The 25033-nt window shown below is 43.3% G+C and overlaps 1 protein-coding gene across 2 annotated transcripts in view; it reads left to right on the top strand.

The window, feature by feature from the left end:
- Window positions 1–25033, top strand: part of LOC139340890 (phosphofurin acidic cluster sorting protein 2) — a 44054-nt gene extending 19021 nt beyond the window's left edge. Inside the window, exons 3-25 of one of the 2 annotated variants that reach the window (XM_070976999.1) lie at window positions 6491–6580; window positions 7742–7867; window positions 9647–9809; window positions 11144–11235; window positions 12602–12682; window positions 13044–13103; window positions 14553–14704; window positions 14826–14919; window positions 15975–16058; window positions 16745–16872; window positions 17103–17235; window positions 17341–17445; window positions 17671–17777; window positions 18800–18954; window positions 19049–19159; window positions 20399–20501; window positions 21115–21147; window positions 22729–22771; window positions 22866–22908; window positions 23143–23281; window positions 23430–23653; window positions 23975–24088; window positions 24290–25027. In XM_070976999.1, coding sequence (XP_070833100.1) covers window positions 6491–6580; window positions 7742–7867; window positions 9647–9809; window positions 11144–11235; window positions 12602–12682; window positions 13044–13103; window positions 14553–14704; window positions 14826–14919; window positions 15975–16058; window positions 16745–16872; window positions 17103–17235; window positions 17341–17445; window positions 17671–17777; window positions 18800–18954; window positions 19049–19159; window positions 20399–20501; window positions 21115–21147; window positions 22729–22771; window positions 22866–22908; window positions 23143–23281; window positions 23430–23653; window positions 23975–24088; window positions 24290–24405 — 2496 coding nt within the window. In that variant the 3' untranslated portion in view covers window positions 24406–25027. Of the gene's footprint in view, window positions 1–6490; window positions 6581–7741; window positions 7868–9646; window positions 9810–11143; window positions 11236–12601; window positions 12683–13043; window positions 13104–14552; window positions 14705–14825; window positions 14920–15974; window positions 16059–16744; window positions 16873–17102; window positions 17236–17340; window positions 17446–17670; window positions 17778–18799; window positions 18955–19048; window positions 19160–20398; window positions 20502–21114; window positions 21148–22728; window positions 22772–22865; window positions 22909–23142; window positions 23282–23429; window positions 23654–23974; window positions 24089–24289 lie in introns of both variants that reach the window. The other variant, XM_070977000.1, reaches the window with a different exon arrangement.

Here is a 25033-nt window from a genome sequence, read left to right as displayed (position 1 = left end):
AACATGTGTTGCTTATTCTCAGGGTTGTTATTCAAAATGCATCTTGCACATTTCGTATGGCGGTCACACTGTGCGTGGTTTAAATGCCAAATTCAAAAGCACGCCCTACTTTGATGCAACCCATCGAATAAATAGAGCATTTATTTATTATTTTTAAGCTATTGCATTTTGAAATATCTTAACTCTGACATTTTAAGTCTTAACAACATTGCTATATGACTATGTGGAGATCATAGACTTGACTCATGTGGAGTGGCAGAATGCTGGAAACCTGCCTTTATACTGCAGACAGACCCCAGCTTTAATACCCAGTAAGCAGTGAGCCCAGTAGCAGTTGTAAAGGTGATGGTCCACTTCTTCTGAAACAGTTGATTCTGATGGAGAACCAAGACCATGAGAATACACCTTAAGTGTACACAGACACACATAGGAACACACTGCCCCGAGGTGACCATGTGGAAATAATTCTTAGAGGAAAAAGTCTTTTGGATTTTCTTGACTGCAGTTCCCCAGAAAATCCACACAGAGCAGATTCAGAGAATTAGAGTCACCTAAAAGCAAGAAGAGAGGAGGGAGCTGACTTTGTCTATAAGTTGTACTTAAAAGGAAACCTCAATGCCACATGAATAGAAATCTGAGCAATAGCTTGTATATTACCCGCACATCACAGAGAATCTAATATGAAGCCTCTGCTGTGTTTTGGAGATGCTTTAATAATATGCATCGCACCGCTCCTTCTGTGCTGCACAAATCCCAGGCTTATCTACCATGAAGTATGAACTATGTGCCCGGCATGTCTGATTTATCGACACGAGGAAGAGGAAATGTTTATACCGACAGTGGATATTATGAGTGTTTTTAAGGAATAAAACATGAAATCGGAAGAACAATGATGAGCATTTTTCTCCATACTGCCGTATATGATCTAAACTTTAGGTAAGGCCAGAATTTTAAATCTAATCATAATGGAGGAAAACACCAAATGAACAGGTATAGCTAAAAACCAAGTAGCCTAGCTTAACAGAGTAGCAGCTACTGCCATCTCTGCATACTCTAGTGGAACTCCTGTGATTGCATGTGGTTAGACTAGCTTTAAATCACATATTTCAATGTATTTAATTAAAGATGACTTTAATCATTCATTCAAATGGACCAAAGAGCTGAAGAGCAAACACATTTGGTTTGTAGTATCTTAAGTATCTACGGTAAATGTTCTTCATGTATGGTCTGTGTCAGTGATTGCTACTCAGCATAAAAAGGCATGAAATTAAGGTTTTACAACTTATATAGCTGTCATACAGTTTGGCTAAGAACCTTCAAACTTAACATACTTTTTTTTTTATCAGCTTCCCTGTTTCTGTAGTTACTGCTCTCTGCTTTCACGCCTCAGTAATTGACCATTTTTCTGTCCCACTCACAATATTGTCCCCCTCATTATGAAATGTAATTGAAATTTTATGCAATACTGGGGGATTCTATTTAAAGAGAAACAAATCATCGCCCCTTTACTGTCATCCTGAAGGAGAAAGTAACCAACCAAGTGTGGCTTTATCCATGAGCTACGTGGTCTCCAGAGCGTGAAATCTCTCCATTTCTGCTGAGCTGCCCTTAGGACAGCCGAGCAAAGCTCTGTTCACCGCAGCTCCGGAACTGGAGCATTAAATGCAATTTCCAGCAGGTTTGGTTAGGGAGAAAAGAGGCGCTGAGGGGATAAAGAGACAGTTGGAGAAGATGACAGAGGAATAAGAGGGTTTTGTTTTCAGACAGTGAATGACAAAGCCTCATTACTGCATGTCATCGGTTCTCTGTTCAGCATACAGTGGCCGTCTCATCAGGTTGAGTGGCCTGCACACACACACAGCCCTTGTAATGGCTAACCATTTGGATGGCCTCCCAAAGCCGCAGCAGTAGGAGCGATGAGATTGCCGTGTAGTCTCTAGGACGCTCTGTGTTCCCTTGGAGATGGTTGTCTGTCTCTCACCCCGGAGACTGCTGGGTCACTTCAAGAAGCTTAGACCTCCTCAGACAAACCTCTGCCACATTTTCTGCACATTGGCTTGCAATGTGGTGTGCTACTGCACGTGCGTTACATGATTCTGCATTCTGTGTCCTGTCTTTTCGGTGTGCGGTTGCCTGGGGTTGTAGCCAAACATTGATGTCAGCTGGATTATGATAGGAAAGGCGTGCAATCCTCATTTTAGCGCAAGCCGCTGTCCAAAGCACTTCCATTTGCAGTACGCTCAGATATGATCCAATTATGTGTGTGTGTGTGTGTGTGTGTGTGTGTGTGTGTGTGTGTGTGTGTGTGTGTGTGTGTGTGTGTGTGTGTGTGTGTGTGTGTGTGTGTGTGTGTGTGTGTGTGTGTGTGTATGAGGTGTGTGTTGGGTGAAAGCAGAAGCCTCAAAACACCTTTAAAACCTCTCTAATACAATTGCACATTGAGCTCTTGTCCTCAATCAAATCCTGTCGTTGCTGCAAAGGGAGAATTTAATATTTTTTTTAAAAAGTGACCTTTAGAAGATGTGTGAAGTCGAACTTATTTTCCCACAGGCTTGTGGAGCTTAGTGGAGCAGAGGGGCTGTAACGTCCCCCCATATGGCCCCAGAAAGACAGTGGAGAGGCTTGTAGCAGGGGAGAGAGGGCAAAAGAAGGGGGGGGGGGCAAAGGACATTCAGTACAAGCTTTCCTTGCCAAGGCTCTGTATTGTTAATGCATGTCAGGCAGTTTGAGAGTGCTCAACTTTTGTGCCTTGATTCATTGTACCCACCACTGAGCATGAGAAAAGAGTGCATACAAGGCCTCTTTGTGGAGCTCAAGTTAGTGACAAGGTCAGACTCAGACAGAGATTTGCTCTATTTTTTTCTTTATACGCAAAACAAGGGCTGCAGCTACTGTCAAGGTACTGTCAGCATGTCCTTCTCTGGAGTATATTGAGCCATTAGACTGGATAAAAAAAATGCTCATTGCGACAGAACACTTTGCAAGTGTCAGCAGAGCTAAATATTCTTTATTCCAGTGTTGTCTTTACTTCTTCAAAGCTTTGTTCCTGTTAGTATGAGTTTCATTTCGTGCATTTTAAACTGTTGACACTAAATGTTCTTTTAAAGTGTTCTTTTGCTTTGTGAGCTTAGTTAAAAGACAGCGTTGTGTGTAATCTTACATGCTTGTATAGACTGATTTCTGCAATTTTTCAACAAACAACAAACATTACCTGTTGAATATTTTTGACATAATACTCCTATAGGGATGAGAAAATGCCCAATATGACTGTGTATCTTAAATAAATGGTTATCACACACAGCCATTATGCTGGTTTATTGTGTAACACCAGCATTGCAAATCCCAACATCTATGTCCACGATCTAGAGCGCCTTTTACTTTCATTTGCTCACTCAGCACCAGTGCTGTCGGAAAAGAGGAAGTAGAGGTTGTACATTGGGACATCAGATGCAACACCGCTTGACTTTTTACAGAAACCGCATGATGCTGTAGCACAAAAACCTTTTTTTGACCTCATTTTATTTTGAAGAAGGAATTATTGTAGTCAAAACATTATGTACCAGAAGTACTGCATATTACAATTAGATAATTATTCATGTTACACTGGCTTATGCAAATATACTATTTTTACTTAATCTTAGGATAAATCTGTTCATGATCCTGGAAAGGCTGGTAGACTGTTCCAAATTGGAAATTGATCAGCCTGAGCCTTCAATTTTGACAGCACATTTTAACAGTAGCCTGCAGCTGCATTTTTGAGTCAGACGTGTCAAATTTTTGATCCATGCTATCCGCCATTGCTACGATTATTAAGCAGTTAGCTCAGTGTTTCCATTGGTAACATTTATCTGCAGTAAGTAACGTTTCACACAGTTGGTGGGGTTGATTCGGTCTAGGCAGGAGGAGGTTAAGTTTAGACATGGGAAGTGATAATTGGTTGGGATTAGGGTAAGAATACCAGGGTAAGCCGAGTTGGACGGGTCATCCCTTCACCATAGTAGGATTCGTACATTCACCTCCCGCAACCAGCCTTCACATTTGCGTCACATGTTGGGGTTCAGGTTACCCACAAGAGCACCTTCCTTAATGGGGGGCTGGTGGCTTTTCACAGACGAGAAAAATCAAGCTGATGGTGTAAAGAAGACTTCTGCCATCTAGCAAGTTGTCTTTTGGTTTTTACCAGTTTACTCCCAATTAACTGCTAAAATAAGTTGCTGTTACATTCTTTTCAATTTGACTGTGTGACCTTGATCTGTTGATCTTTACAGGTCAAGACTTAGCTGGGCCTTTGTTAGGCTATCATCAGTGCCGAAGAAGGAAAGCTCAGATTGAATCGAATCGTAGGTTTGGAGAATTGTGACAGCCCTAATCATAAGGATGACATATAGACGGACAAGTGACTTCATACGTAGAACATGCTTTAGAGTTGGCCCTGGTGGAGGAATCTGGAGCACCAAGAGGAAACCCTCAGCAGAGCTGAGTAGAGTGAACATGTAAATTCAGAATAAGAGGGACCAAGGATGAAACTCCCAGCCAGGGCCCCCTCTCTCTCTTTGAGACAGCAGTGCTAATGAGCTACTGAGCCTCCTGAAACTTTATCAGTTCTCTCAAACATTCTGAGGCTGTTTGCCAAAGATAAAATTGGAAGTTGGGAGAAAACCTTCACACCAGCTTAGTTGTCCAAGTGCTTTCATTTTCATTGCAGAGGAAAATGGATTTGCGTGCTGTCAGGTCTGTTTTACCATACTTATCAAGCTGAGTGCAACCTTCTGTTTGGTTTTCTTCTGTTCAGCTGTTAACACTGCTTGGTTGATTGGAGGGAGTTGATTACTTCAAGTGTGGGTATGTACTGTATGCCGTTTCTGTCGGCTGTGACAGACCCTCGTAATCCTCTTGCCTGCTGTGGCTCTCAAGGCGTTTGGGCTGGCCTTGGTTTCCTGACTGTGACTGTTTGTGTTTTTCCTGACCTGCCCTCTCTATCATCCTTCAGCTCTGAGTTGATACGACCAAAAACTATGTTTGGAAAAGAGTTGATGTTATGTTTATTTATTGTTTGCAACATGCATAGTCATTTTGGTGCAGTAAGTTATTTTAAATCACTCTTGCATGTGTTGAACCTACAGAGGCATTATTGCATTCTTGAATAAGGCTAAGACCTTCTGATAGCCTGTGATGATTCATCAGCACACACCCAAGCATTTCATTTGATATCTGTTGCATGATTTAGCAGCTCTGATGACATTAGGATCCAATGTCGGACTCGCTTCATTGGACTATTAAAGAGTTTCTCACCAGGGTATTAGGCCAGATACAGGATATCCTCACCTCTCCATGCTGCTCACCAGGTCTTAATTCTATTGTGGCAGGTTTAGCAGATACCTGAACTAAGCTTTGAGGACCTATGAAATTTTTACAGCAGCTGATGACTTGCCAAGTATATGACACAACAGATGCCTGTCTTCAGCACTCACAGCTTGAAGTAAAATCATGAACCAGAGGCTTGACAAGCTGTTTCTGTTCCCACGTTCACACTTTGATTCCCTGTTTCGAGATTGTAAGAGGTGGAAAAAGAAGCTTGGTTGGAGAATCGTAACTCGATGAGGAACATGATAGGCTTTAATCGGAGGCTCGTAAGACAAACACGCTAAAGCCTGAGTCAGGTCCTCTGAGGACACGCTGTGTGTCTGTGTCCTCAGTTTTGGAAGAGACTTTGACAACCCATGGCATTTAAATCCCTGTGCTGTTTGGACACACCAACTTTGTGCCAGGTCCCAGAATTAGCTTAGGCAATGAGGCTCTCTCAACCAGAATAGCAAGCATTAGATAATATAGTTGGTCGCTGTTCATTCTAATAGAGGTCCTTGGCAGCAACATAATAGCATCTATATAAACGTCTCTAACATAGAAACCTTTTCTTGTTGCAGCCATGGTTCCATCTGAACCGGGCATCCCTCTTAAGGTGTGAATCACAGCCAGTAACCCAGAGGCTGAAGCTTGTGGTTAGATTTTTGCTTCTGTTGAATCCTTATGTCATCCAGGAAATCTTTCTCAACTCCAGCTCCTTATATGTCCAAGGAGGGTGTCTGACCCCTACTTTAAATGTTCTAGTAGCACTGCTCTCTAGAAAGCAGTGAAGGAGTGGAGGACTGTTTGTACTGGGCTGCTTCAAGGTGTGATACTGCATAAAAGTGTGAATGTGAATCAGGCTGGTACAAGAATAAGGCTTGCACACTCCACCACTTTTGTCTAGATAGATCGAGTCTTAGGAAGCAACACAAGATGAGGGATTTTGGGGGATTTCCTTTTCTTCCAAAGAGAGCATATTGAATTTTGTAGTTTGCACCCTTGAAAACAATGTTTTCACTCTCATTCCAGAATAGATTTGTGGCAGTTTCCAGCTAACCACCAAAACAAACCTGAAAGTTTCTGAAATATAATTGTTTATATGTCATGTGCTTACAATGAAACTTTGCTTTGCTTTGTCTTCCAGGGTTCTAAGCGCCTTCTGAGATCAAATGAGTATGTCCTCCCACCCAGTGGACTAATGGAGACAGATCTGGAGCTTACATTCTCACTACAGGCAAGCGCTCTTCACATTATACTGTGACTTCTCACACTGATATGACAGTTTCTTGACAGACAAGACTGTTGCAGCCTTTCTCTACACTTTAACCCCCAGTTAAAGCGTTAAGCTGAAAATATCTGCAGGTGTTTAAATGTGTGTTTACAGTATTTGGTCTGGATTAAATCAGACTCCCCTAGTTAATATAAGCCTGTACCATCTTTCATGTTATTTTGTGGTCAGAGGAGGTGTTGTTGTATGGGGGCAGGGACTGCTGTTGTTTGTGCTGTTGAATACAGCAGTTTTCAAAGTGCAATCTTGTAGAAATTAATCATCACTGAAGTGACTGAAGCAGAAACATTTTACAGCCCTCCATGCATACTGACTGTTTGTGGAATGGAATAGATGGCTATAGAGGTGAACTATTCTGGGACAAGTGCGCAGACAACAGACATGAGCTGTGTAGATTAGATTTTACAGAAAAGTGCAAATTCTTTGCAGGGATCTGAAACAAAAAGGCCCAAATCACACTGCCTCTGAGTAAAGCTTGGAAAAAGTCAGGGCAGTCTTGGACGTGGATATTGCAGCAGTGAAACATCTTGTGAAACTTGGTCTTACAAGCTAATATTGTATGAATACTATAGACCAAGAAGGCAAGAAAAGTCAATGTGAAGATCAAGTTCTGGCATTTAGAGACAATTTGACTCCAGAGGAGGATAAAAAGAGCAAATGTAAGGATGACACCCAAAGTGAGTCTTGAATTTAGCCACAGTCCAGCAGACAGAATGCAGAATCTAACACCCACCATGTCTCTTCATTGCTGGCATCTGAGTATAGTGAGACTGACTGTACCTTTATACAGGCTTGTACCAGGTGTGTGTGGTTCTCTCTGCATCATCCATTCACACACCTCTTTCCATGTGATGAAGGAAGGAGCTGAATACCAAGATGAACAGATAGAAAATACATACAATCTTGTTTTATTATTTCAGTGGTATGATTGCAAAAAAAAACGTCATTTGCAAGAAATACAGACACTCTGTTCTTCTGCTGTTGCACATGACAGGTCAGCACTGAAGACATTGTTTTGTTATGGTTGAAATAAATCTGCATGTAGGTTTTCATTGTAAATACTGTGATCTGCATTATTTATCACGCTTTATTTTTTTCTGTTTTCAGTACCCCCATTTTCTGAAGAGGGATGCTAACAGACTGCAGATTATGCTGCAGAGGAGGAAGCGCTACAAGAATCGAACCATCCTGGGCTACAAAACCTTGGCTGTGGGAGTTATCAATATGGCCGAGGTACTGTGTAGTTCCTCAACTGGGGCATTGCTTTCGGTCGTTTCTTTTCACGTTTCACCATCAGCCGTTTAATTTCTCATGAGAAACATGTCATTTTTCTTGGAGTTTGTGATTGCGTGCTGTTCTTCTCTGACAGTGATTGACATGGCTATTACTGTCTGTGTACCGTGTCTTGATTGCCAGAGAGAGGGCCCTCCTGTGTTACACATCATTTCAGATGATTCATGCTCATCACACATACTGCTGTGTGAGATTATGGGCCATCTGGAGCTGGCTTCGTATGCACTTTTCAGAAGCGCGTTCAGCCATGCTATGCAGAAATCATGGACGAGGAGCTGATGAAGTCCCTTGTGTATGTTTGTTTCATGTAGATACATCCATGCAGCGGCAACTTTGCAGTTACGTCAGGCTGTATGTATGTTTGGCCACTGATATTTGTTTTGTTTTGTTTTTTGCCTCGTTTACTGATACCTCTTGTCAGTGTGGATGTCACACATTGATACTGGCTGCTGTTAATTTTGTCACTCTCTGGGTCATTGACTTCCAACACTGTGTAGAACCAGCGTGGACCGGTGTTTTAGCAGAGGACAGGGCTATTTCTGATAGCAGTAATGGAATGGATTACAGTAGACAAAGGGTTGGAAATTGGGCCTCATATAGCAGATACAGTTCGATTAAAATGCCTTGCTGAGGACATAATTAGACAAAGATTTGTGCGATGTTAAGCATCACACTTATTTGGAATAGAGAAACACAGGTAACATTTGCCCAATTCTGATTACAGCAGCTGATACACCCATTAATACTCAGCACAAGTGACTCTCCACCAACAGCCCCAGGACAGGAATGGAGTGGCATCTGAAAACAAGACTAATGCATTATTGCATTTTAAAACACCACTCAACTGCTGTGCTGTTTTGGTGCTTGCTGCAGTGAAACAACCCACAGACCTCCATGAATAAAGCTAGATTGGCCATTATTGGATCCTGTTGGTAATTATGTTGTCATCTGCTGTAGAGTAAACTCTCTCGTGCCCTAATTCTGAATCTACTGGGGCGTTATGTGGGAGGAAGTCACTTATTGGACTTTGCATGCAACGTTGAAGTGCACCCCTGCCAGTGTTTGTGCAAAATGAGCCTACTCCCTGCACAGCCATTCATCAAGTGAAATGCTGGAAGTACCCCCTGGATAGGGCTTAGAATGAAAGCTCATCCTTTCTCATCTGATTCAAAGCAGTTTATGCAAACTGTTACACTGTTTGATTGGATGATATGAGCAAACTGGCTGAGCTCGTTTCGACATTCAGAGTGGCAAAGCAGCATTGTGCTAATGAAGGATTTATTTAAAGATGGCATAGCTGTCAGCTTGTAATCAGTCTGTAAATCTCTGCGAGCATAAAGCAGCGTAACAGAAGCCAACTCAGTGTCTGTTGGATCAGTATTGGCTCAGTAAAGAGAGAGATGAAATTCCTCTATCCTGTCTGTCTGCTGAGGAAATATTATTTGTTCCATGCTGCTTCGACAGGGCTCTACAAAGTGATTGATAGACACAGGGATTGTGCAAGACATGAAGGCATCTCAGCTAAAGATAACTTGATGTTATGGTAGATGGAATCCATATATCAAGTCCTGTGTTACATTTAATCAAGACAAGGTTATATTATCAAGAACATTGCAGGGGAGGAATAAGATTAAACCAAAATGTCACGTATACATATTTTATTCGAGTGGATTCTTCCAATCAGTGTCCGGTCTCTTATGCTAATCTTCCTATGTCCAGGTGATGCAACACCCGACAGACGGGGGACAGATTCTGGGTCTCCATAGCAACGTGAAGGAGGCGCCAGTGCGTGTGGCGGAGATCAGCGTGTACTCTCTCTCCAGCCAGCCCATCGACCACGAGGATGGTAGCGGCCAGGCTGGCCGCAAGACCAAAACCTCAGGTGGGCACAGCCGTCTCCCGTCCCCCTACGTGGGTCTGTTAGACAGCGCTGTACCGATGCTGCCCGACCAAACCCTGTCTGTAATTTCAGCCTTCACGCAGCAGCCAGCCCTCCCTGCCCAGGCCTCTCTCCTCCCTCCGTCCACATGGCTCCTGTTTCCCAACCTGAGGACAGAATAAGCTCTATTAATCCCAAGTCAACCTATGGCCAAGGATATGTTATTCTCCCCAGCTATGGTTGTAATGTTGATTTGAGAGTTGAACAGATTTAGGGCCTATTACCTTACAGCATTCTAATTCTGGATGGGGAGAGATATTGGGCCCTGCCCGGACTCCACGCCTTCATCCTGCTATGCTGATCCCTTGCTGTTCTGGATGTTATTAAGGGGGCCGCTCAAACATAACAGATGAGCTCATGCACAAAGTATTAAACTAGTGTCACTCTGAGGGAAAGAAAGATGTTTATCATTCTCCTCTCTGCAGCCATCCTTAATAACATCCATCCCATCTAAGAACATAGAACAGGATGTTTCAAAGTCTGAATTAGCTGTTAAATAGAAAATCCTTCATTACCAGATCTGTCCTCAGCTGTCAAACACACAGTAAAATCTGCCTCCGGAGTGTGGCTGTTCAAACCACTAAAACATGCCATTAAACAAAAGAACGATAGTAAAATGTTCCACCCACGAACATGTCATTAAAACTTCAATCAGAATGTGAGACATGGATCACAGAACAGCTCGACAATCGAATTTGCATGTAATACGAGTTTCATTACATTTCAGCGAGCAAATTTAACATTTCATTGTGTGCATAGAAATGTTTTAGCATTACCATGTATTTTGTTCATTATTCTTGCCAAGTAGTCAAAACAGTTCATTACCGATGAAGTGTGCAGAAGAGGACAGTAAATTAAGCAATGTGATATTTCTGTGATGTTTTTGAAAAATCCACAATATATTATATGACTGATTTCATGCTGAACAGATTTCCTGCTATAGGAAATCTTTATTCAAAAAAAGCCAAATTGCTTTTTTGCTGATCTCCACGTCAGGGTCACCACATAAACACCATTTCTCTTAGTCCAGATGTGTCTGTGACAGCGGCAGCAGTCCCACAGTTAGTCCCCCGTGGTGCTCGTTAGATCATCTTGCTTTTTCAGACGAGAAACCAGTGTTTCATGTCACAGTGCCAGACGAATCTGTCCACTCAGTGGAGTGGGTGGATTCAAAGGCCTGGACCCAGGGAAGTAATGCTGCCAAATAGAATGGCAGACACGTTTCCCTCTGTTTTGATGTTTTTCTTTCTGTGTGTTTCTGTGCTTGCCTATCCTAGACCGCTCCCCAGACATGGATAACTATTCTGAGGAGGACGATGACAGCTACTCGTCAGAGCAAGAAGCCAGTGATGACGCAGTCCATGGCCAGGTCAGTGCCAGAAAATGCTGTGCTGCAGATAACGAGTGAAGTTTAACATATATAAAAAATTCAATTAATAAAAAACTCATATAGCTTAACAAAATTAAAGAGTCTAATTGTCATATTCAACATTACATATGCAGTTGCATGACAATGTTTGGGCACCCCTTGTCAAATTGGACTGATTTCCAAAAGTCATTAAGTTAAAGATGAAATATTCTCCTCAATTATAATTTTAGAGTGAAATTGTCAAGTGTGGGGTGGATTGATCATGCTTTGGGCATGTGTTGCAGCCAGCAGCACAAGGGAACATTTCACTGATAGAGGGAAGAGTGGATTCCATTAAATACCAGCAAAATCTGGAAACAAACATCACACCGTCTGCAAAAAAAAGCTGAAGATGAAAAGAGGAAGGCTTCTACAACAGGATAATGATCCTAAACACACCTCAAAAACCACAATGGACTTCTTCAAAAGGGCACGCTGAAGGTTTTGCCATGGCTGACCTAAACATTATCAGAAATCTTTGGATAGTCCTCAAAAGAGCAGTGCATGCGAGACAAGCCAAGAATCTCACAACTAGAGGCCTTTTGCAGGAAGAGTGGGCGAAAATCCCCCAAACAAGAACTGGGAAACCCTTAGCTGGCTACAAAAAGCCTTTACAAGCTGTGATACTTGTCAGAGGTAGTGTTACTAAACCCTTACTGCTCTGCCCAAACTTGTGCATCGCACCATTTTTGTTATTTTAAAATTGTAAAAAATGGAAATAAAAAAAGTAATCTCACTTGAAATATTAGCAATAACTTGATGCCATTTGGAAATCAGGTCATCTTTTACTTGCTTAGCTATGCATGGGAAAATAAATTTTGACCAGGGGTACTTTTGCATGCCACTGTAACAATAATGTGGTTGTGGCTCAGGAGGTAGAGCGGGTCGTTTGCTAATCAGAGGGTCAGTGGTTCCAACCCCTGGCTCCTCCAGTCTGCATGTACAAGTGTCCTTGGGAAGATACTGAACCCCAAATCTCTCCCAATGGAGCTCTCTCTCTCTCTCTCTCTCTCTCTCTCTCTCTCTCTCTCTCTCGCTCTCTTTCTTTTTCTCTGTCTCTGTGTGTGAGAGAGAGAATGGGCCATGTGTTGTAAAGGCCTTTGAGTGGCTGGTGGACTATAAAAGCGCTATATGAATGCAGTCCATTTCATGTTATGTAAGAAGATTTTCAGCCGCAGATTCAGCCAGAAGGAATTGTCCTTTCAGAATGATTTTCTTGGTATTATAATGTGTTTTCTACATTTAACTTAAACTTATGCAGACAGAATGTGTAGGCACTTTGATATTGAGGATTCAGATAATTTCATCCATCCTCTCTGTATTTCAGGATCTTTACGATGAAGACGACGAAGTCAGGAAGCCCAAGAAACCCCGGAGGAAAATGATTCGAACCACCTCCATGACCAGAGTCAGTTGCCTCTTTTTCCACCACATGGAGTTTTTTTGCTCGTCAATCATTGACCATAAGAATAGCTCAAGACCCGTGTTTGCTGCTGTACAAGCTTTTAAGGGAAAGCGCACACACCGTGTTCCATTTGTTCAAGCCATTAAGATGTTGTGGATGGGCATGGAAATGAACGCTGTGGGTTCACTGGACTGATTTTAATGGTCTTTACATAGAGTGGCTGTGAATGAGTAATCCAGTGGACAGTTACTGGGTGAACTGATAAGCCTGAGCCCAGCTGTCATGTATATTTAATCATGACTGGTATTTCCTTTGCAGTGGATTCTTTTTTCATAATTGCTTGTTTTTTTTGTTTTTGTTACAGCAACCTAACTTTAAGCAGAAGTTTGTCGCCTTGCTGAAGAGGTTCAAAGTAACGGATGAGGTGAGTGTGAAAAGAATAATTACCTTTTGTATTGATTGACACCCAGGAGAACGTCGTCAAAGCAGACAATGTGGTGACTGTTGCTCAGTCCTTTTGTTATGAAGCTTCAGTAAGTCAGCTGTGAAACATATCAGTTATCAGATTGCCCTTGGGGCAGTAGAAGATAATCTCAGCGCTGACTGTTTTAACAGTCTAATGCTGCATCGCTGCTAATGTGCCCCTGACCAGAGGAGAATCGCCTGCAAAGAAATCACTGCCACAGCAGAGGTACAAGCATCATTATGGTGCTGGGCTGCATTACCTCTGTGCTCATGGATGTATGATTCATACATTTCCATTAGCAGCGATTCGTATGCAGAATCCATTAAGGACCTTGTTCTCTACCTCTTAATCTAATGATAAATGTAGGCTCACAAGCTTGTCCTACTTAGGTTTGTGTTTTTCTTCTCTCAAGTCCGTTTGAATTTCTGTGGCTTCTACATAATAGCCTGTAATCTGGTCTTCAGCAGGATGTTGACCATTTGTGTGTAACAACCCCTAGCTGTCCATTAGTGCTTAATCTGTGTTAGGCCATTATAATGGTAATAATTACCAGTGAACTGTGAAATCCACGAGTAATTGACATATCATTGCATGTTTCTCCTCTTCCTCCTTCTTTCTGACGTCAAAAACAGTCCACAGATTACATCAACAGAAATCTATAAGAGATTAGGTTCTATTTTTAACTATGTAGGCTTTCTGACTGGATGAGGATTTGCTCTACCTTTTTTACTCATTCCTTTACTTTTATATGTAAATCCCAAAAAAAATTAAAATAAAATGAAAAAAAGGGGGACCCAGAGACTTGTGAGTGATCTGACCTGGTGGTGCTCACAAGAGCCTCTAGGGCATCTGAGTTGTGCTCTGCTGGATGGTTCAGGAAGCTCCAGGTGGCCTGATGATCTTTTATCACGTTCTCCGTCTCTAATCCCTTGCTTGTGGCTGGGCAGTGTACAGGGCTACAGCTCTATAAATACATAGCCAGGAGGAGGAGAGGGGACAGACTGTGTTTATCTGCTCCCTGCCAGCTTCTGCACTTACGGAGTGGCATTAATCACCTGATTAGTCCACAAGCCTGCCTGTGTGCAGTTCCTATGATATACATCCCCACTGTGCAGCTGGCAAATCAAGGCTCGGCACCTTAGCTCTCCTCTAGCACTCACTTACCTTCTAATTGGCCTGCTTAGGACCAAGGCAGGGATGTATTTATAGCATAGATTTTCTCATTTTACAGCTGTCAGTCTTCTGGTTCATTCTTTGAGCCCCATTAGCCCAGCTGTGAAAGTGATTAGCTAATGCGCCAGTCTGGTCACCAGTCACTCCCTAAACTAATTTAATCCATGGCCATAATTACAATTCCCTGATTACAGTGTACTGATGTGTCGATGATGTGTCTATCCTGTGTGGCAGGTCCTGGACTCTGACCCAGTCGACCAGACGCAAGAGGTGGAGGAGGATCTGGACTTACTCTACGACAGTCTGGAGGTGTACAACCAGAGCGACAGTGGGCCGGAGATGGAGGACAACGAGAGTGTCTTGAGCACGCCCAAGCCCAAACTCAAGTATGTCTGCATGTTTCTACAGATTGAATTATATATGTTCCCGAGTATATGGTGTGTGGTATATGGTTTACTTTCCAAGTTGTTAGTTTTCTCTCATGCAAATCTTTGTTTCTGTTTTCAGGCCGTTTTTTGAAGGCATGTCGCACTCCAGCTCCCAGACAGAAATTGGAAGCATACACAGCCAAAAAAGCCAGCAGAGAGAGCTGTCATGTCCTGTAAGTTGACCACCAGTCCCTGTTTTAACAAACCCATCTGATGTCTTTCAGCCCTGCTGTTTAACTTTCCTGCCTCTCATTTGCTGGAGAGGTTCTTTTTTGTAAACAGTGTTACGTAAAGGAATTGCCCCAGGACACTGTTTAAATGTCTGGCAGTCCGCCGCGCTTGTTGTGGTTCAGGGATTCCCAAAGACCATAATACTTGCAGGCGAGATATTCTGAGCATGAGTGCAATGCAGCCCACCAGCTTCCACCCCAGCAGAATGAGATGGGGGCCTGCAGTCCTTACCCTCTTCACCTCTACAACCCTGCAGTATTTATAGGGAGTGACACTGAATGACCTCTCCACCACCATCAACACACACACACACACACACACACACACACACACACACACACACACACACACACACACACACACACACACACACAGACACAAATATGCTCAGAGAGAAGATTGGATGGAGCAACTTCTGAACTCCTACTCAGAGATTTATGGCCCATTGGAAACAACAAGGGCAGAGAAAGAGAGGGAGACATGTTGAGTCTGATGGCGAGAGAGGGAGTGCTGTTTATAAATATCTGGGAATCCATTTCAGCCTGTAATAAAACAGCCTGGAGCATTTCAGACCGCCATAGCCCTCCATTTTGCTCAATAAATGTCTCCAGTCGAGCTTCATAAACACATCTCGCAGGCAAAATGGAAAGCCTTTGATCTAATATTGAAATGAATTGAACTCAATGTTGCAAGATGCACTTAAACACTTTTAGTCAAGCAAACTTGAGCACGTAAGTGTCCGTCTTTTGGGGTTTAGAAATCTGACGGCAGCTGTTGTGAAACATAGAAACTTTTAGAGATATTTATACTCGCCAGCTCTGCCGCTGTCTGCGGAGCCACCACTGTGAAATTGGTCATCCTAAAAGAGGTCAGTCTTGACTTGAGCATATGGAGCACAGCACTGTCCTTCGGAACTGTGGGATTTTGTCATTTATATTCTTTGGAGAACTGACCTCCATGGCTGAAGTGGTCTAACGTGTGTGCCTTTACCCTGCAGAGTGGAGACTTTCTAACTGTGGACAGATGTAAAGTACAAGGGGCCCGGTATCAAGATGACAGCATCACGGATACAGCCATTGGGGTATGTGTTTTTGAACAGCAGTAGCTGTACTTGGCTTTTTTATTCTCAGCGTCTCTTTGTCAGATTTTTCTTCTCCAACACCCGGCCCTCTCCACTTGACTGCCCCTTCTTTGCGTGGTTCTTCTGTTTTTTTCTGTTTTTTTTTTTTTTTCCCCAAGAAAAAGCAAAGAGGGAGCGTATGCAAGGGCAGACAAAGCAAACAGCACAGTCATCTGTTATGGATCAGTAGAGCAGACAAGGCAGCCTCATGCTGGATAGATCCTGACTAATGAGGATCGAAAGGGGTTGGTTCAGTCTAACCTTGTTCCTCTAACCCCCAGCTCCCCCTCTGAGCGCCGGGCTGTTGGCTCGGAGCCCCGCTCCACTAAACCAGTACTAAAGAAACATCTAAACTGCACCGGCTAAGACACCATGACTTTTTATCTTGTCTGTCATGGTGGGATCGCATCATTTTCTCCAACCTCAACAGTGAAGCTCAGTTCTTCACCAGAGCAGCACCTCTCTACCTCCCTCCTCACCTCGACTCTTTCAACTCTTGTTGCTAAAATGCCTGCTGCAGGTTCAGTGTAGCTGAAATGGCTGTAGTTTGATGGGACATGACAGTGCCTGTGTTGTATGAAAAACATCAGCATTGTCCTCTTCCAGCCCTCTTGGCTCATCTTTGCTCCCCCCTCTTTTTGGTTCAGGAGCCAGAGCCTGATGACAGCGGGCCGGGGCCGGGGGAGGTGAGCAGCTGGGATGTCAACACTGAACGGATGACCAGCACTGTTGGCAAGCTCTGCAAGACAGAGTCCCAAAACCACATGTCTCCCAGGTACACTGCAGATCACTACATCTGGAAACATGCACACAAGATAGGGTTATGTCATCATGTATGTACAGATGTTACTTTAGATTTTTGTCTGTCTTAATGTGTAATCTGGAGCAGGTGTTACCCCAGTAGTTTCTTACGAAATGTTTTGTTAACTTCTGAGTCTATTTGATTTCCTACCTTGCACTGTGTGTCATGTATTTTGAGCTCTTTGTGTTTCATCCCTTCCTCAGTAAAGTTGAGAACAGGCTGCAGAGGCGTCCTCGCAGCACCTCCATGAAAGACAGACAGAACTCCAAGGCCCAGAGCGACAGGACCAGCAGCATGGAGAGCGAATGCTCCCCGGACTCACGACTCATAGCACAGGTAGATGAATCACAGATGCAACATCAAGCTGCAGCTCTTTTCTTTCTACATGTTGTTGCTGGCTTGTGTCCGTCTCAGACTCTCTGCTTCTCGTGTGTCTCAAAGGTTCCCAGGAAGTCTGTGTACGACCAGCTTAACCAGATCCTCATCTCTGACGAACGCCTACCGGAGAGCATCATCCTCATCAACACCATGGAGTGGCAAGGACAGGTGTGTGTATATCTACACATAAACTTCAATCATATTTACCTTCATCGCTTCACATGTACAGTAGAAACACTTGGGTCATGCAGAGTAGGGCTTAGTTGCTAGCCAAGCCGCGAGCATTTCCTGACATCCCTGTGAAAAGACTGTGTTTTTCCTGCTTTATTTCCAAGCCTGCCTCTTGTGTATCCATGAACTCATCATGTCCCTCTCATGTGTGTTTCTGTGCAGTATGTAGCTGAGTTGCTCCATGAACAGGCCCAGCCCATTGTGTCCACCTGCTCTGCTGCTGACGTTCAGGCCGCCTTCAACACCATCGTCACTCGCATCCAGAGATTGTGAGTCGCATACATGCATACACACATCTCGGAGCCGTCCTCGCCGAACTGTGCATGTTTATGGTGCCTCGTTGCCAGAGAAGACGCCATCGCTCACGCTGCTGAAGTGCTCTCTGTCCGTGAACCCATTCTATCAGAATGTGTCTGTTTTCTCATGAAAATCTGAAGTTTCTCTCTGTCTTGGATCCATCTGCTCGTCTGCCATCTCCTCAGGAAGTCAAATCAGTGGGAGACGAGGCTGTCTCACTCTGCTCTGCTGCTTCTTTTAAACCTGTTTTCTCTTTAATCCAGCCGAACTGCAATTTTTCCTTTCTTTTCACACCTGCTCCACAGTCAGCCTGTGCACTCCACCTGGGGCCATGTCACGTCTGTGATGTTAACGTGCTCGCTCGGTGCTGTTGCTGCTTTAGTTGGCTACAGGGTTTTTTTTCTCAAATGCTGTCATTAAGAACATAAAGACATTTTAAACCCCACTTCTGTTAAAGTCCTGTTCTGATATTGGACATCTTAATTTGTGAGCCTTTGAAGAATTTAGCTCCAAAGTCCTTAAGTCAGTCCTTAAAACAGCCTCAAATATCTTACGGCACGTAATTACTCATAAGACATGAAACTTGAAGCATTTTCAGGGTTTAAAACGTGTTTAAAGAGAGCAATTAATCAACCGCGCTAAAGTGAGTGGAGTTTCAGTCTTGTCTTCTTGACATTTTCCAACTCATTTTAAAGATTATGTTTGTCATTGTAGGCTTAGGATCGAAAAGCTGTTGCAGTATTTGGTTTCATTTGAGAATGACTTGCAGATACTTGCAAGCACCTGGCATTGCAAATTATAACATATGACATAATCTGGCTCTCAAAACAAAGATGAGGCTGGTTTTAAACCAAGAAAAACCCTCTTGAGAGATGAATCGTTCTCTCAGACAGCCAGAAATTGCACACCCTCTCTGACCCACATCTTTTATGATTTGGAGCTCTCCCTTTCTCTTAATGATTCATTGCTTCTCTCCTTTTGCTAATCCTTGCAGCTGTAACTGTAACGCACAGACACCCCCGACGATGAAGGTGGCAGTGGCAGGCGACCAGAGTTACCTCAGCACCATCCTGAGGTTCTTTGTGGAGCAGCTGGCCAACAAGACACCCGACTGGCTCAGTTACATACGCTTCCTGGTGATCCCCATAGGTAAGTCATCCAAGATAAGTACAAACCAGCCTAACAGTCAGCATATTCATAGAGCTTTTTTCGACATGAAGTTTTTGTCTGCACTCCTGCACAGGTTCTCATCCCCTGGCAAAGTACGTGGCCTCGTTTGACAGCAGGTTCAACAGCATCTTTATGGACACTGCATGGAGGGAGCTGTTCTGCAGGACGGAACGGCCTGCCTCAGGTAGGATGCATGGCTCCAGTGTCTGGCTACAAAGCATGTCTGCGTGTCTAATGTTCAGCCGACTTGAAAGGGACGGAAATGAGGTCATTGCATGGGTCAGGGGCTGACGGATGGGAAGAAGGGATTTCACCCAATTGCAAAAGACAGCTACAGCCTGCTGCGGTGTAGCGAATGGCTGTACGTCACGGCGCCACTCTTCCCTGTAAACTGTCTGCTACACCTACGCAATACACAGAACTCTGACTCAGATATTTAGAAAAAGGTTGGGTTACAAAATTGATTGTAATATCGAAAGTCATTTCTTGTTCAAAAAGGATCACACGTCCTGTTTTTTTTCTGTGTATCTCATATGGCTTTAGCTTTAAAGCTTATTACCATTCGCCACAACCAGTAAAATATTAAAACATGGGATTAATCTAAGAGGCAGAAACATTTTCTATTATTAATCTGTTTATTTTAGGACTATTTGTAAAATGAAAGCTCTTTTTCGATGAGGTCTGCATTTATTTTTACACCCACTTGCAGTTTGTAAGTCGCACAATTGCGTTCACACGCACATCGGTGCTTAAGCTTCTATTCCCATCCCTTTCATCAATTCTCACTCGCTCTGCCCGAACAAGTCTGATAATCCTCACCCATCCCCACCTATTAATTCACTTAATTTACACCCCATAGGTGCAAGAGTTACAGTTCCACATGCCATGTTGAATCATCTCAGAAGGGGTTCCAAGCAAAAAATAAAAGATGTAAAAAAAGAAAAGAGTGCTCGGTCCTCCATCTTTTACCTCATTTCTTTCATCTTTGACGTTAGCTGTCATCACAACACAAAAGGCTGCGTTTGGAGAGGATCTGGCTGTGAGTGTTTCTTTCACAAGGACAGTTTAAGCTGCAAAGAGGCAATAGGTCAAAATAAAGTGGCATTAAAAATCAGCATGTTTCCTCGTTTTGAATTGCCAAAAATGAACGCTGGGCTGCATGTTGGCCACAGGCCGTCTGTTTGACACACAATTCATCTCTTATGTCATATGGCTGACTTCACCCACGTTTTTAATGACATTTTACACTCAGCACCCCCCCCCCATCTCCTTAATTCGGCAGAATGAAAATGATTAATGCACAGTCTTCCAGCGATCTGCTCTATGTGAAAATTGGGTTTGCCTCAGTTGTCTTGCAGCTTATTAGTCAGACGTGGAACAGGACAGGCATGTTGTTAACAACCTGTCTCTCTGCTCTCTGCAGATAACATAGATGTAGCGGGGCGAGTCGTTCAGTATCTGGCCGGTGCCAACGTATCCCACCAGTTCCCCATCTCAGAAGCCATGCTCACCTACAAACAGAAGAGGTAAAGTCACTTTGATCATTCAAGTTCAAGTGTGCTCACGTTCTGCATATATTTGTGTGTGTACGCATGTATGTTTTTGCGCTGTTTTTGAAGCACGCCTGTGTTGGAATGATGTCTCACTTCGAGTACCGAATGTTCAGTAAATGTAATTAGTCCCAGAACAAACATGGCTGATCATCACTCAAACTGCATGCGGAAGATGTTTGAATGCACACGCATGCAAGCAGGCGCATATATTCAGCACACATGCAAGTCGCTGTGATGATAATGATCCTCAGTTCAGCTGTTAGTGCAGTCGCATGTGTTTGTTCTGACATAAACAAGTCCAGGAGATGCAGGTTCTGGTCTGTTTGAAGTTCTTTTTGAGACAACATTTTGTGATTATTAGATTTGATCGAGCAAAGGGTTCTGTTTTCAGATCAGTGCAGGCCAGTCGTGTCATAAACACAGACATGCTGCATTTCTGTGTGCATTTGTTTGTTTCTGAGGTTTGACCAAACCCTTCCCATCTTTGTACGAGTGGCATCCTATTGGTCAGAAGGTACTAAATACAACACAGTTTTAACACTGTTGCATTCCTGTTTCCCCCTTTCCCCTTTGATTTGCATTCAAGGAAAAGGAGTTTGTATTTTGATTTTTACATCAGGTATCTAATTCAACTCTTGTTTTGTTTTGTCCTCCTTATTTTCTCTCCTCCATTTGGTTTGAGTTCCTTGCTGTGTCTTAACATTTCCCCGTTTCACACTCGATACTCACTGTAACCTCACTTTGCACTCTGTCCTGACGTGTGTCTTTGGTTTGGTGTGACTCTGACTCTTACTCTGTCCTCTCTGTTTTTGCTGTGAAGATTTGCCTAACAACCTTTAAAATAACCCTGGATATTGACAGTGTGAAATGGTTTTCTGGCTCCTGCACCCAGCAATATCAGTGCCGCAAGCGATGTTAAATGAACAGAAGTCATTTAGAATGACCCACCAAAGCAAACCAGTGAGACATTTGTTTCAGATTTTATGCAGATTGGGACGTTATCTCAGGACATGTATCGGTTTGCCCTTCAGAGTGCCTCTATAATGATGAACTTTCACTCAATACTATAGACTGTTTTGACTGCTGCAAGGCCAAAGACATTTTTTCAGCATCAGTCAAAAGAAGTAAGAATAACAATGGCGATGTTAATCTGATATTTCCCACACTCTCTTTCTGAACTGCATGGTTACTAACTCTGAACACTCAAATGTTTCCGCGTGTCTGCAAATAGAAATATAATAAATTCAAGTAATATCTACATTTACAAAGGATTGGCAGCTGAGTCACATATTGTGTGCCCCCGTGTCGTTGTTATTTCTGGACATCACAGCTTATGATGCTACATGTGACACGTAAACATTCTGTTAACACCATTGATTGCTTTTGATTGGACAGCGACGTAGTTGTTTCCTGCTGTGACTTTCTTAATGCATCTTAATTTGATTCAGTAAATGAATGTTTTGAGCTAGCTGGTTGTTACAACTTTAGAAGGACAAAAAAAGGACACAAAGTTAGTAAAGGATTTACGTACAGCTGGTGTTTTGTTCAGTCCTGTATCGGCGCTGGAATGGGAACCAGCAGCGTTGCTCGTCCTCTTTTGAGTTTGCTGTGGCTGGGATCTATTTTGCAGGCTGACAGAGACTCACTGGCTTGTTTAGGATCTGCAGTTTGGTTGCTGCATGTTAGAGGATATTTGCAGAAGGGTAAAACTCAGCTCTTCGCTCCCTGCCGCATCATTGGTTGCATTTCTTGTTTTGAATCTGTCCTTGTGGCCTTTGTGTGTTTAACTTATTTTGACACCGACTGCTACCCTGTTTTTTTAATCTTTGTATAGGTATGTATTGCACAGAGTAGTAGTGCAATTAGCACACGGTTAATACAGCTGGACCCAAAATCAGTTTTAGTCCCTTGTATGAAAATAGCTGTGTTATCCGAGCACCGGCTGATAAGACAGACTCTTCTCTTGGTTGTAAGGAGCGGTCCTCTCATTCATCTCATTGTTACGTGACCCCAAGATGACCCCATTCCACCCAAGCCAAGTCATGTGCCATTTCTGCTGCGATGGGACATGGTGCAGGCCGTGCCACCGCCATCTTCCTTCCAGGACCATTGAGTGTTCATGTGCACCTCTGGAGATTTGAAGTGTTGAAGGCCATCTGTGGTCATTCTCACAACTTCTGTCCTCTCTGTCTGTTTACAGCCCTGATGAGGACTCCTGTCAGAAATTTGTGCCATTTATTGGGGTAAGAATTGATTCTCCTTTGTGAAGCTGTTCGATAGAATTGTTCGTTCATTCTGTGTTTCAGTCCCACACTGAAACCTTTCTTATTCTTGCAGGTTGTGAAAGTTGGGATTGTGGAGCAAAGCCTCTCAACTTCAGGTAAGGAAGGGCTTTTTTTAAAGGTGTAGTCCTAATTTGTGAGGATAGTTAGTGTGTTGTACATTTTACTGTTATCCTATGTGCTGAGACAGAAATCTGATAAAACACAGATGTTCATTTACTCGATCGTGGCTGGAATTGATTTATTTCCATACAAGCAGTACACATTTTTTACAGTGTTCAGTTTTATGTTGACGCTTTGTGTATGAGACTGTTTTTTCCCCCGATTTGTAGTGGACTCAGATGATGCGATGGGGGGCAACACAAGCATCCTGTCCTCCCCAACACCCCCATCGGCTGGTCCGTATGGGAAGGAGATTGGGGGCACCCCCCCACAGTCTCCCTCTGTGTCCACTGCCCTTTCTGGAGCTGGGTACGAACAAGACACACATAACGATCAGGAACAAACCAGTGTTTTTTCTTTCTCACCATGAGCTGGGTTTTAGTGTCGAAGTGATATACAAAAGACAAATGCACACATTTCTCTGCAGTGTTTGTAACTGTGCATGTGGTCTTTGTAGTTCTCCATGTTCGGGCAGCGAAGTCATGGGGCTCCAGGTGGACTACTGGACGTGGCAAGGCCCAGAGAAGAAAAAAGAGGGGGAGAAGCGAGACGTGGGACTGAAGAACACCCTGAAGAGTAACTTCCGCTCACTGCAAGTCAGCCGCCTGCCTTGTGGAGGGGAACTCACCCCTCCACCCAGCATGGCCATGACTGTAGTAACCAAGGAGAAGAACAAGAAAGGTACGCTTTGGAAAGTGTGACTGACTCACATAGAAATCAAAGTTGAAAAAAAAAAAAAAAAAAAAGCAGCAAAATCGATGGAACACAACCAGAGATATTGTCTTTTTTTATCCTATACATTCTTCCTCCTGGTCTAAATCTGGTGCCTAAATTACCTACAATACATCTAACCACCAACAGCTCAGTCAAAGATTCAGGTGTTTCATGCTAGTGGATGCTAATGTAGCCTTAAGTTGTCAGCCTCAAGCACAGATGATTTTTTTCATGCACAAAAACCATATTTTTTTTATGCCTCAGCTCACTCCCTGTTTCCCTCTCCAGTGATTTTTCTCAGCAAGAAGCCCAAGGAGAAAGAGCTGGACTCTAAGAGCCAAGTGATCGATGGTATCAGCAGGTTGATCTGCACAGCCAAGCACCAGCACACCATGCTGAGAGGTAAGGAAGACGTGCAGACACAACCACGCAGCTGAAGCTGTGCTGCCACCTGGTGTTGATGTCGGGAATGTCCTCAGTATTAAAATGGGAATGGTGATGTAAACAAGGAAATGTGCTCTGTGACAGCTGCGGGTGCAAACTGTGAAGCAGCCGTTTCAACGTTTTTAATGTGTTAACGGTTGCCCTTTTTTCCGTCCCCAGTCACGATTGATGGCGTGGAGTGGAACGATGTGAAGTTTTTCCAGCTCGCTGCCCAGTGGCCAACACATGTCAAGCACTTCCCAGTGGGAATCTTTGGTTACACTAAGCCTGTGTGACCCTGGCCACCATCCACCCAACCACCACCGGACTCTCCGCTGCACCTGTCTCACCGAGAGGCTACAGAGAATTAGAGGAAACGCCAACGGGCCCCCGGCAGTAATAGTTTTCCTGTGGAAATCTGACTGACTCACAACCAAGTGTTCAACACACAAATTTCATGTTGTCGATTTGATGTTTTTGATGTTGTTGGGTGTTGTTGTTGTTTTTTACACACTACAAAAAGAACAAGTACTATTTTGTAAGATTTGTGCTACCGCCTCGGAGGTATTTTGAGGTTTTTGACAATTTGCCACATTTCGATAATGGCAGCTGTGTTTGCACTTTGTTTTTGTTAACATTTTATTATTTCTGTGAAATCCTACATTTATTGTTACTCTGTAGACAATGGAGGAGTGTGATGGTGATGTGCAGTGGCGTGTGTGAGATTGTTTGAGACCGTGTTTGTGTTTGTTGAAAGTTGGAATATTGCTGTGAATCTAGATGGAATCCTTCTCTTCTAACTCAGTGCTCCGTTTTCTTACTCGTCCCTTTACTTTCTCAAACAGGTAAATTTTTATAGAGAGGAACATGAGTTCTTTTTGCCTCGTTGCTTTTAAGCACACTGTGTATCGAAAGCAAATCACA

Source organism: Chaetodon trifascialis, chromosome 13, assembly GCF_039877785.1.
Source record: "Chaetodon trifascialis isolate fChaTrf1 chromosome 13, fChaTrf1.hap1, whole genome shotgun sequence".
In the NCBI taxonomy this organism is placed as follows: Eukaryota; Metazoa; Chordata; class Actinopteri; order Chaetodontiformes; family Chaetodontidae; genus Chaetodon; species Chaetodon trifascialis.
Note: the sequence above shows the minus strand (reverse complement) of the source record. Positions and strands in the feature narration are given on the sequence as shown.